This window comes from Callospermophilus lateralis, chromosome 13, assembly GCF_048772815.1.
Source record: "Callospermophilus lateralis isolate mCalLat2 chromosome 13, mCalLat2.hap1, whole genome shotgun sequence".
In the NCBI taxonomy this organism is placed as follows: Eukaryota; Metazoa; Chordata; class Mammalia; order Rodentia; family Sciuridae; genus Callospermophilus; species Callospermophilus lateralis.
In genome coordinates this window covers 42,770,604-42,784,199 of record NC_135317.1, presented here as the reverse complement: position 1 = coordinate 42,784,199, position 13,596 = coordinate 42,770,604, and the positions used below count along the sequence as shown (strand labels likewise).

The window sequence follows — 13,596 nt, the reverse complement described above, 5'->3', positions numbered from 1 at the left end:
AAAGGAAACAAAACAATGTTATTGCATGCATTTTCTTGGTAGCAACAGAACTGATTTATTGTGGGGGATACAGAAGCTGCTTGCTGAGAGCCAGGCTGGGCATATAATTTGCATAGAAGAAGGAGCAGATTGTAGATGCCCTGACCTGTCAAACACAGGTAGGGCCTCAGAGATAATGGGTCCCAGAATACAAAGCTCCATCTTGATCCAGACAGACACACACAACATGGAGAGGCCAGATGGATTAAATGAGAGACACAAACGCTGGCTTCTGCCATCTCTGCAGGAAGAACATAAGTGCTACAGAAGATGACAGATACCAGATACTACATGGATCCCGCCCCAGTCTCTTGGCCCCCAGTGTGGTGCCTCTGCCATGATTTCAGCACTGTGGAGAAGAGGCAAGCCTGTGCAGCACCATGAAATGCAGACACTGGGGACGTGCTCGATCGAGTTGACAAGAACAATCAACCATGCCTCTGTGTGCATCTCTCTAGTAAAGACGAAACATACCAGTAGAAAACAAGAGACTGGATCAGTCTGGGACTTTCTGCTCCTCACCAATTGTCCTCCACTACCTGTTAGTAGCTTTTCGTCAACAGCCCACTCTCCACGACAGCATTTGCAGGATGCACTATGTCCCTGAAGACGTCTGTCTAACCAAAAGACTCCTCAAACAATGGTCCTCTTTTCAGAATAGTGGTGATATGGCATTTTAACTTCAACAGGTGAACAGAACTGAATCACAGCACAGAAAAAGAACCTTCTGGCCCAGTATCTCACAGAGGGCAAACAGTGGAGAGTCCGTTGCTGATGCATAGGTGTGAAAAAGTGAGATTGCAAGAACAGGGTCCAGTGATGGAAAAGGTCCAGACAAGGTGGCAAAAGCTTGAACAGACATGAAAAGGATGGCACTTGGGAAAACAGAGGAGGAGTTAATGGAGCCAGCTGGCCTTGCTCACAACCCTGAGGCATAAAAGGCATTTTGTCTCTTGTCATCATGGCCACCAGCACTAAGGGCACCCTTGATTATTTGTTTGCTTGTCTGTTTTTTTTTTTTTAAACAAACTTTATTTATTTTTATGTGGTTTTGAGGATGGAACCCAGTACCTCACACATGCGAGGCAAGTGCTCCACCACAGAGCCACAACCCCATTCCTGGCTTGTCTGTTTTTAAGAAAAAGAAAGTTTGCTAAGATGGTGAAGGTCTTGTACATGCAAGGCCCCATGTAGGATACAACAGGTATAGTAAAATGTCACTGATGACCTATTACAACATATTGAAAGTCTTTTTCTGTCCCCCACATTTCTTGCACACCAACAGCAGTTAGCCGGGAGCTTGCTCACTGATTTGACAGACATTCATGAAACCCTCTGATTTGTCCAGCCCTGGGGCTGGGATTGCAGGATTATAACAGATCTCACAGAAGGTATGAGGGGTTATCAGGTAGGATGTATGTAGACAAGAAAATGGGTATAGATAACCAGGGAACATTAAAACTAGAAGCAACCTCAAAAACAATCTAAACTGCCTAAGTAAGAACTTGTTAAATTTTTTCCTAAAAACTGCAAACCATAGATTTTAAAATCTAAAATTTATAAAGAACTCCAACGCATAAAAGCAAACCAAAAGCCACTGTTAGGACTGGGGTTGTGGCAGTAGAGCACTCACCTAGCATGTGAGAGATGCTAGGTTAGATCCTCAGCACCACATAAAAGTAAGTAAATAAAATAAAGGTATTGTATTCAACTACAAAAAAAAAAAAAAAAAAAAAAGCAACTGTTAAGGCAGAGGAGAGATAATGGCAGGTCCTGGCTCAGGGCCTCCTCCATGCCCCCAAATTAGGAAGTACCTCTCCTGACCAAAGGTCATATCACACAGTGTGAAAACCAGTGACCTTGTTGTCCAAATCTATGGTTTTACAAATGAGGAAATTAAAGCTCAAGGGTTTAAGTAGTTTGACCCAAATCCCAACCTTGTTAGGAGACTGTAGATTATCATAGGATTCCTCTTTGAAATTCCTCATTCCATCTATTAATATGTCAATATTATTAGCTGTAAACATTTGAAATTTATAATAGTTGCTTCTTGCTTGCCATATCTAAATAACAGCAGACTGATCTGAGAATTAAGATTAATGACAGAACTTGTGAAAAATATAGCATTTTGTGGCACGTTTCAGAGCACCTGCCACAGGTGTTTTTCTAGTTCTTATCCAGAAGTGCATGTTTGTCTATTTCCTCTTTTGTTTTTCATTTGGAGATAAGTAAGTGAATGATTTTAGCATACTGTTATTTCCATTAAGAATCTGTTATTTAATCCAGGTGTGGTGGAGCACACCTGTAATTCTGGCAACTCAGGAGTCAGAGGCAGGAGAATCACAAGTTTAAGGCTAACCTCAGCAATCTAGTAGGGCCTAAGCCACTACTAAGGCCCTGTCTCAGAACAAAAAATTGAAAATGGCTGTAGATGTGGCTTGGTAGTTAAATAACCTTGAATTTAATTCCCATCGTAAAAAACAAAATAAAAACAAACAAACAAACACTATTTGGCATTTTAAAAGAAAGTGTATATGCTGATAAAAGCAGATGTCCATCTTAGTGGAAAACTCTGGAAGCTGTCCCTGTAGAATTAAAAACTGCTATGGATGAATGTCTCCCAAAGGTTCATTTATTAATGGCATGGTCCCCAAGGTGGTGCTATTGGGAGGTAGTAGAACCTTTGTGATATGGGACTTTATGAGGATGGGCCATCAAGGGCAATTGTAAACTAATCTCTTGGTATCTTTTGGCTTCCACTTTGCTCCAATACACACTCCCCACCATTGCCAGGCAGCATCCTCACCAGAGGCTCAGAGCACTAAGGCTACCTTATCTTAGACTGAAACCTGAAAAAATTGAGAGCTACATGACCCTTTTCTTTGTATATGTTAAATGCATCAAGCATATCATCACAATAATACGGAGCTGGCTAACACAAAAATGGAGCATGTATTCAATCTCCTATTTAAAATGAGTGACTTATGAGAAAACTGAACTTTATCAGGGAACTTAAATAACATCTTAGTCAGAACAAGAAAAAACTTCAAAATCACATAAACTATACATTCTAAAATATAGCCAAAGTACTATATTTTTTTATTCAGTTTAAACCCAGAAAAGGCAAGTAAAATCTTTAAGTGTCAAGTAATACAGATTAATAAGGCAAGAAATCATTACAAAAGGAGAAAACTCAATAGGGTCAAAAGCTCTTATGACTCAGGATCTTGGAGACCATTACTGGCAGCTAAAACAGGAAATATGTTCTTCATTTGGCAAGAATAGGCAGCATATATATGAAACCATTGGCTGATTATAGTGAAAAAAATGTCCAGATTTAGATGAAGAATTAGGCAGAGGTGGGGGAAAATGCAGCAATCCTTTTGCTAAGTTTTATTTGCATGTAACAGTATGGCAGAAATATTCATCTTCCCAAACACATTATATGTTACAGGCAAAATTATATAATTTTGCTTTCAATCTCCTGAGAATGTGTTCTTTTTAATTTAAAATTCTTTTTCCCCACTACAATATTTCTTAGACATGTGTGATAAGAAATGGTTTACTCAAATGTTAAAAAGAAAGTGATTCACAATCCATAAAAATTATCTCTGCTCTCTGGAATAATTTTGGGCTTCAGGGCCTCCAACTTTTCTCTAAGAAAGAGTTAGATGGATAAAATCACATTTAATTTTAAGAAAAGTAAAATGTAAATTATTAGTAATGAACAATATCAATTAATCAATAACTTTTACCATTAAAAGTCTCTAAGACCTTTCCCTTCTAAGTAAATACATTAGTAGATTTAAATGGGATGGTTATTTTTTTTTTAAATAAACATTGAAGGATACTTGCATGAAGCATTTTTTTAAAAAATATAAGCATTTTTTTTCCTCAATAGAAAACCATCTCAATCAACTTGCTTAAACTATCTTGTCATTTGGAAATACAAACACATACACAAATAAATTCTGCTAGTTTAGTTCAAGTAAAGCAATAGTAACAAAAATGTGCTTTCAAGATCATCATTATACATATTCACTGGTGTATAGACACTATACACCAGTGATTGTCAAACATTTGGTCTTGTGATAACATCAGACCCCTAAAAATGATTAAGAACTCCAAGCAATTTTTCCGTATGTGAATTATACCTACCAATATGTATTGATTTAAAAATGAGACAGCTTTAGGATATAAATTTTTAAAAAGTTGGGCACAGTGGGGCAAACCTGTAATTCCAGCTTCTTGGAAAGCTGAGGCAGGAGGATCACAAAGTTTTAGGCCAGACTTGGCAACTTAGTGAAATCTTGACCCAAAATTAAGATATAAAATGGACTGGGGATATAGCTTAATGGTAAAGGGCTCTAGTTCAATCCCTAAAGCCAAAAAATAAAAATATAAAAAACGAGATATCAATTCATAGTAATCGAAATTACATTTTCACAAAAATAACTATATTATTTAAAAGGAATCTGAGAACAATGCTGTTCTATATTTTTCTTCAAATTTTCATTTTATCACCAACTGAAGAGAAATGATCTTATCTGACACTACATTCAGTCTAATGCAATATCACATGACATATGTCCCTAGAAAACCCCACTCTATACTAGAGAAAGAATGAGGGTAAAAGGGTAAATGATCATTTTTCATTATGAAAATAGTTTAGATCAGGGAGGTCACCTTGAAGAATGTTAGGAACCCCCAAGAGTTGCCTGAAGCACACTTTAAGATCCAGAGTTCTAAAGAGCCAATTGTAACTGGTATTCTTTAGCCATTATAAACTTACGTGTCTCCATGCCTTCATCATCATCATCGATGGCAGGTTTATCATAAGACTTGTCAATAGCAGCTCTGAAGCTCTCATTGCATCCCCTTCCTCGGATTATGCGCGGCCGTGGGCGATGGAAAGGAATATCCCCATTCAAAGTCACCTCAGCTACTGCTGTCTGCAGACTCTCCAGTGAGCTTGACTTCTTCAGACCCAGGGAAGGTCCCACATCCCTGCTGGGGGAGCCTTGAAGATTCAAAAAAACAAAATGTTAGTTAGAGGTAGGGGAATATTACATACCCAAATACCTATGAATTCTAGAAAACTTCTGGGATATAGGTCATTTGCTCAATGATGAGCACTAAAATGTGAATGATAAAATAACTAAATAAAGTAATCATTACTAATTTTCATTTTTCCCAAGTTTATATTTAATTGTGTGTGTGTGTGTGTGTGTGTGTGTGTGTGTATGTGTGTGTTTTTCTGTATTTCCACTAGGGAACAGTCTAAGTTTCAAGTTTCCATTTTTATCTGAACAGATGAAATTTTTGTCAAATCATTTTGCTCTGGATAATATAAATAATCTAAATGAACCAGAATAACCAAGAATCTCATTTTAAAATGCAGAGATTATAAAATGGTCAAGTAACTGAGAATAAGCTTTTAAACTCAACTGAAATCATTTTCTGGAAATATAAAGTCATTTACAGTAGAAGTTAAGACATTTATACCAATGAGCTTCACTGAGACCCCTTCCCATGGATAAATGCAGATATACAACCTGTCACCAATACAATTAGAACAATCTAGCACCAGGTAGAATTTATTAGAATTTTCCTAATACTAGAAAACAAGGATGTTCTAGTGAAAGAGCAGCCCAAGACTGTAAAAGAAACAAATTTTGATGGGAGGGCTCTCTCTCAGAAGCAGGGAAAGGAAGTGAGATCAGAGGGCTGGAGGTGAGTGCTTACATCTCCAGGCCTGGGAATACTACCTGTTTGAAAAACATGTGAGGGACAGAAGGAAGATGACTTAGCAATTACCAAGAAAATTTCAGCAGGATGGCAGGGGAGAATTCAGGGAATTAACAATTTGGCTCTATTTCTTGAAGATCCAGGGCAGAAAGGCCTGAGATAATACCAATAGTACCCAGGTTTAGAAGGCAATCAGAACTGATTTCTTTAACCAGGTAAGACAGCCTCATCCATCACTGCCTGACCTGGCACTCAATGGTAGACTAATTTAGCCTCTACATGGCTGAAACACCAGCTCTGCACCACCACCTGGGCAATCCAGGTTACAGAACTGGTTCTTCACTTATCCTGTTAAAAAGACAGATGAAAAAAAAGGGGAAGGGAGGAGAAACTAAATAGTTTATCTCTACATGGGGTCATCAGACCATATGTTGATCAATAATTAAGGAGTAGCCTTGTCATGTTACTATCTCGAAGACAAATAGTTGTGATGTGTGCTTTTCATAGCTCAGAGTATAATACAGAATGAAAATTAAATTGAGAGAATCAAATTGAGAATTCTTTTTTATATTCATTTGTTTTATCTTTAACTTCATTTTCACAATGGTGTTAGTTGTTTCAAGTAAGAACAGATTGTTGAAAATTTAATTATATACAGAAAGGCAGACATGACTCTAAAGATGAAATGATATTCTATATGTTATCATGCTTGGGAGAAAATGACGGTATGTGTAGCTTTCCCAATGCATCTTTGTATGTTTCACACGAAATATTTCAAGAAGATCAATCTTACTTTTTATCTTCATATTATTATAATTTTGGGCAAATACATTTTCTAAATTAACCATAAAAGTTATATCACAGCAAAGAAATGAATTTTCTTCCAAAGAACTAAACAAAAGGTAAGAAATCAAGAAATAAAATAAAGGGGGGAATCATATCTGCCAGAAATGTTTATTTTTAAATTTCCTAGAATTAGTATTTGGAAAATCTTTTTTTAAAATAAATTATACCTTTAAATTTTCATAATTTTCTGCCTGTATTTGGGTTCTATAAAACATGTATTAGACAAATATTTGATGTTTTCTTGGGTTCATCAAAGACGTGTTTATATGAATGCATATGTGTATATTTGGAGCTCTAAAATTTCATGTTGTAGATAAGGATTATCACAAAAATATCATTTTAACTAACTATATTAAGCTTAGCTGAGGTTTCAGTGAATGTACTCAAAGCAACAAAACTATAATAATGAACTTCATAACTGGTATGAATATGTATTAAAATTGAGTGTCCCTCAGCATAAACACAGGAAATTCTGCAAAGAAAAATAATGGTGAAAGTAAAACTAAATAAGCAATAAAAATTTTTAAGTGGGATTAGGAGTAGAGGTCCATGGTATAGCATGTGCTTAGGATGCATGAGGCCCTGGGTTTAATCCCTAGTACCCTCCTCCCCCCAAAATTTATCAGTGTCACTCAGAGTTTTACCTATTTAATTTTTTTCCTTAAATTCATAACAGTATGATACAAAATTTTAGCAAAGTGTTGATAATGGTAGATGGTTGATACTGGGTTTATGGGAGGGAGGTCAATCAACTGCCCTTTCTGCATTTACATATGGTTGATATTATTTAAAATAAACAGTTACATAAAAGATCAACTCTATAACGTGTCACTGTATGACAGGGACTGGCAAATCAAGGGCCAAACCTGAAAAATTTCATTGGAACACATGCCCACACCCATTTATTATTTCACTGTCTACAACTACTTTCAAACCCTCGATCTGGGAATAAAGAATGAAATCACAATCATATTTTCTTCTCTATATCTGTTTTGTTTTGTTTGCATTCCTGTGGATCTAACTCAGGGCCTTGCATGTGTTAGGCAAACACTATACCACTGAGTTATATCCCAGCCTTAGATCTGTTTCTCTATTTCTACTTATTACTACCCCTCTTGCCAAAAATCAATGAAACAAAAACTCGAAAACAGTGACTAATGTCTTTTGCAAGGGTCAAAGGAAAATTGAATTCAGTTTTCATTAAGAAAGGCCTACAACAAGACAGATGATCTATGCTAAAATGCAATTACAACTCTCCCCAAAACCCTTGGACAAGAATAAAATCATGATAATCTTGAAAATTCAAATGAAATGAAGAAAGAAAAATAACTGAAAACATGTTTACTAAAATTGGGTGGAAAGAATCCAGGTTAAAAGTTTTATTAATGTAGATCTAAAACCAATAGTCCAAAAGGCACTTTGATATCTACATAATAATATTTTGTCAAGATTTTCCAGTTTACTTTGGTAGAAAAGATTGCAGATAGTACAGAAAAATGTTCTTTTCATCTAGGATATGATATTTTAAAAGACAAAAAAATGTTTTGATCAGATTATAAAATTTGCCTATTTACTGGGAAAGTTACATAATGCTTTCAGCTGAAGTCTGGATATCATTATTTTTAAAATTACAATAAATTGTTCTTTTTCTTGTAGTAGCTTTGACCTGGTTACATTAAATATTTTCCCCATTTTACTTAATTGGCAAAATCATGTCCTTTAGCTAGAGCAGTTCAACAGGGTTTTTTAGTAACATTAACTTAGACAAGGGCTACTTCTCTAAAAATACTAACAACTTCAAAAACTAATTTCCCATTTTACATATGTAAGCTATCAAATAATGTTTTTCTTTAGTCCTGCTTTAAAATTTCAGTAAATTTTATATTTGATAAGAAAAATAACTAGTTAGTAAGGGCTGAGTTTATAATTAATTGCCTTGCAATACAGTTAATCTTATGATTTATTGAATGTAATTTTTATAATCTATCTTTTACTCTACAGAACATGATAACTCCAACCACGTCCACAATAATCTTTACATATGTATGTGGGATACACATTTTTTCAAGCAGGCTAAAACTAATTACTACTGCAGGTTAAAGGTGAATTAAAGCTAATTAGTGCTAAGTGATGTAACTCAATTATCCTGGATCTAGAATAATTAAAACATGATTCCAACTTATAATAATGAAACACAAGTGCTCAATTGAACAAAGCACATTCCTTAAACTATATTTAAAGACTTTCCTCCACTTTTTTTTTCATATAACAACATAAAATGTACAACATAAAACTCAGTTCAATATAATCCACTATTTCTATGAAATGGCCCAGCAGTATTTTTTATAAGCAATTAATTTAGAACAAGTTCACAAAGACATGGAGCCAATATGCATTATATTGTCTACTCCAATGCAAGTTAACTGTAAGTTAATCCAAACATCCAAAAAAGAACCAAGGTTTTCTTAGTGATCAAAGACAGCAACCATGTACAGTTTCCTGTAGTAAAAAATGTTTATATTGGTAATGTTATCTTTCAAATCAAAATCACCACTTTGAAAATTGGATGTAACCTAGACATCACATAAATTACTTAAAAACTTAACAGATTCTACCATAGAGAACAAGTTTTCAGGATTTTGCTTTTTCTTAAATGAGGATAAAACATTCCTACACAATAATTAGGAAAATCTAGGAACTAGGTGTGGCAGCATATGAATATAGCCCCAGCTACTGAAGAGGTTAAGGATGAAGTCTGCATGAGCTCAGGAGTTCAACAGACTGTGGACCTCATCTCAAAAAATGAAGAAAATCTAGATTGTTTCTGACATTGTAAATGCACTATATTGCATTTCCATTTAGTATGTATACCACTGATGAATATGTCCTAAGAGAAAATTTTTCCTTTATTATACAATTTGATTTCCCACAATGAAAACATCTGTACAAGACTGGAATACTTATGTTTATACTCAATATGATTGGCAGCTCTATAATTGTGATAAGCTCCTTGGACCACTGTTTCTATGGCAACAGCCTAACTGTCCATTCTTACCTGCTTTCTGGTCATCCACTGTATTGAGTTTAGTCTCGTCAGCTACTGTTAAAAGGTAAATGTATAATGGTTAGCCCAGTTAGTCCCCACAGCCCAACATGCTTCAACCATTCCCAGATCTTTACAGTTAGGTGACAATTCTTAGGTAATATTTCATGCAAATAATATGAAACATCAAGCAAACATTCATAATCAAAAATAAAAGGAGAAAAAAAAGCAGTGTCTCCATGCAATATGCCAGTCATTTCATTTCACAGACGTGTGTTATTTATATGTTAGCATATCATAATTAGCCAAGGCAATGCATCGCCAAATTTTTCTTATATGCATCTGATAAATTAATGCTTTTAGTCTTGAAGTACAAACAGCCAAAGAACGGTATAAGGCACACTTGATTAACAATTTTTTTTTAATCATTCACTTTACAAATTTAATTATTATTATTTTTTTGTGGATTTGGATTTAAAAAGAGACACTACCTGATTGGTGTCTGATTCAACAATTATTGTTATTTTCCTCCTCTCATTACTTTCTACAATAAATATCCTCTCAAATTATTATTATTAATTTGATTAAATGTCTTAATTCTCAAAACACAAAGAGGTTCTATTAAATAAACCTTAAAGGATAGCAATGAAAGGAAGATATCATAAAGTACCAAATTCCAGACATGGATTGAGATAATGGTTTCTCTCCAAAATTTTTGTCTTCTGGTCAAAAATCCCACAACAAACCAAATGCAATTTCAATTAAATTGTTTTTTTAAATAGCCAAAAGTGTTAAAAACATTTCAGATTTAAAAATGAAGATACATGAATATAGCATGATATGCCCATGTGCTTGTTTCCTTTCTCATAAGAAAACATATTACCATATTGCATATTATGAAAACATGCCACTTAGGAGTAATACAGTTATCTCAAACTCAGAGGAAAACTAATTTTGCCAAATTGCCACATTTCACATTTATTTTCTCTATTGCTCAAAGTAAACAGACATGTGTTTGGGACTACCAATTTTATCCTGAAAGCATCTAAACCTTATTTAGATAAAGATTCATGGAGATTGTACTCACTACCTAAATCCATGCTTTTTGATTTTCGCGTTTTAACGAAATCCAATTGACTGGCATCTGAAAATTGCTTTGTGCGTTTTTCTGACATACTCTGGCGTCCAAATCCTTCCCGTTGAAAAGCAAGTACTGGATCAACATCTGGACTCAAAGAGCTGGTATGAAAAGAAAGATAAACATAAAAGTATTTACTAAAAATAGAAGACATCCAATTGAAGAAAATTTATACATACTTTGTGTGTATAAGCAGGTATGTGCATATAATTGTGTGTGTGTGTTTATTTATCAAAACAATTTAAGCTGAATGAGACAAATGAAGTTTATTAATAAAACTGTGGCTGAATAGGTGGTGATGGAAATATACAAAATTAATTTAACATCCAGAGTCTATCTGTGAATTTTCTCCTTTAACTCTCTCTGTTTCTTCACTCTGTTTGACAAATCACTATTTCTAAGTGATTATTAACAAAGAAGGGTTAAGTGCAGGCATGGTGGTACACACCTGTAATCTTACAGGCTGGGCAGCAGGATTGCCAGTTCAAAACAAAGATGGCAATTTAGTAAAAGACTGTCTCAAAATAAAATTGAAAGGGCTGGAATTGTAGCTCAGTGGTAAAATAGCCCTCGGTCTGATATCCAGAACTAAAAAATTTTAAAAAAGACTAAGGGGTAGGTCAGTGGTAGAGCACTTGCCTAAGAAGCAAGATGCCTTTGGTTCAATTCCCCAGCACTGAAAAAATAAATTAAAGTAAAAATGAGCCAGATACTGGAAGGATTCAATATTTGAGAAAACCTGCCATATACTACATACATAGACTGACACAAAAAAGTGACCGTATAAACTGTAACTGGATAGAAGTTCCAAAAAAGATGTGTCCTCATCCTCTTTTCTGTCTTTATCATGTATTTCTGGAAAAGGGAATAAAAGAAAGGAAAAAAAAAACACCTTTATGGGCAGTTTCATGAGGCTATTGTTTCTCTGAAATAGTTAATTTAACTAAAAATTCAATAGACCTCTATCAAAACATATCCTGATTAAAGTGTTGTGCTGGGTAGACAAAGGTCAAAATAAGAAGCTAAGTTCATAAGTTCTACAAGTTCATAAGAAAAATACTGTGTAAACTTAAAGCATGAAACAGATGCTGTGGATGCACAGATGAGAGAATTAACAGTATATGAAGGAGTCAGGAAAAGCATAACTAAGTTTAGATGACATTTGATTTGGGTGGCACCAACTCAGTGGCTCAAATGGAGATGATAGGAAAGCATATGGCAAATCACTGGTAACAAGATATATTCCAAAGTGTTTTTCAAGCGGAAGTGGCTGGAGATGACATTGAATCACTCTCATGTGTAAAAATCTGTGAACATTTTAAAAAGCATCACCAGGTGTTCTGAGCATAGTTCACACTATGGAAATGTTTTTCCCCTTGTATGGACATGCTCAGTAAATAAGTATACCAACTCTCCTTTACAGGGTAGAGCCACCTTACCTATCTGGCCAGAGAACACTCCACTAGAGCCAACTAAACATACTGAGGATGTGAGGGGACACTTCCATTAAGTCGGCTGAATTTATGATAGACTTCCATACGTTTCTGATGAAAGCAAGCTTCTCTAAGCCTTTATAGCTTTATAAGAATTGTCATTCATATTGGTGAAAGGACAGTGATCTGGTTTGGATGGAATAAAAAAAAATATTTGCTGTGCATAAAATGAGTTAGCTTTTAAAGAATAGCTAAACTGAAAGATGTGAAAAGTAGGATACCAGAGAAAAATCTCTACCACTGGGTGAGAGGCCATGAAGTTTTGAACCAATATGCCTTAATATGCTCAACAGGAGAACAGCTTCCTAACCATCTAATGAGATAATTTGAACTTAAGATGAAAGCCCTTTGTAAACTACTGAGCACTAAAGAAAATAAGTTACTATTACCCAATGATAACTATCAGCCTCAAATTATAAAGTAATGCAAATGATGGTGTCCTAAAAACCCACATAAAAGAATTGGACAATCTTTTCCACCAAACACAGAGAGGACCCAAGGGTGAAATACAGGGTGTATGGAGCCCAAAATTTAAGGAAGTATTCACTCTCAAGGTCACAGAAGCATAGCATTAACATCTGACAGTGAGCCTTCCTTAAATTTTGCCTCCAGAGCACCTTCTTGCCTCACCCTACCTCGGGTGAAGTATACAGAAAAGAGAAGATAAACCCAGAGAGACTAGGAGTTTAATCCAAGGCAAAAACAGTTTTGTTTCACAGTTTTGCAAAATACCATACTCAATAAATGTCATTTTGTTGTTATTCTCCTCTAAATAATTCCATTTTAAACCAATATCACATTCCCACCCCCCCCCCCCAAAAAAAAACTCTCAATAAATTTGATGTTCCAAGAAGAAGTAGGGTCATGTTTATTTTGAAGTCCCGAGTGCCCCTTTACATCTATATACTCTGCTCTGGGATAGATGGCTTATAATTTCCAGAGTACAAAGAGTTTACTCAAGAAACACAGTTTTAGAAGTGGAAAATTAAAACTCACTATCCTTCAATTTTGTAGCATCAAATTGGAAATAATGTATTTTCAATAATAGCAGCTCTTTTATACTCTTTTATATATATATATATATATATATATATATATATATATATATATATATTAATATTTATTTTTTAGTTTTCGGCGGACACAACATCTTTGTTTGTGTGTGGCGCTGAGGATCAAACCCAGGTCACATGCATGTCAGGCGAGCGCGCTACCACTTGAGCCACATCCCCAGCCCACTCTTTTATATATTGAAAGTAAATCTCTTCAATCATCCTGTACATGTATAG

General features: G+C 35.0%; 1 protein-coding gene across 17 annotated transcripts in view; it reads right to left on the bottom strand.

Moving 5' to 3' along the window:
* The window catches only part of Pard3 (par-3 family cell polarity regulator), a 666,792-nt gene that overhangs the window by 215,832 nt on the left and 437,364 nt on the right, over positions 1-13,596 (bottom strand). For 7 of the 17 annotated variants that reach the window (XM_076832338.1, XM_076832348.1, XM_076832339.1 and 4 more), the window contains 3 exons: positions 10,764-10,915; positions 9,689-9,733; positions 4,832-5,059 (listed from right to left, as the gene is read on the bottom strand). In XM_076832338.1, coding sequence (XP_076688453.1) covers positions 4,832-5,059; positions 9,689-9,733; positions 10,764-10,915 — 425 coding nt within the window. The remainder of the gene's footprint in view (positions 1-4,831; positions 5,060-9,688; positions 9,734-10,763; positions 10,916-13,596) is intronic. The other 10 variants (XM_076832346.1, XM_076832347.1, XM_076832349.1 and 7 more) reach the window with 3 other exon arrangements.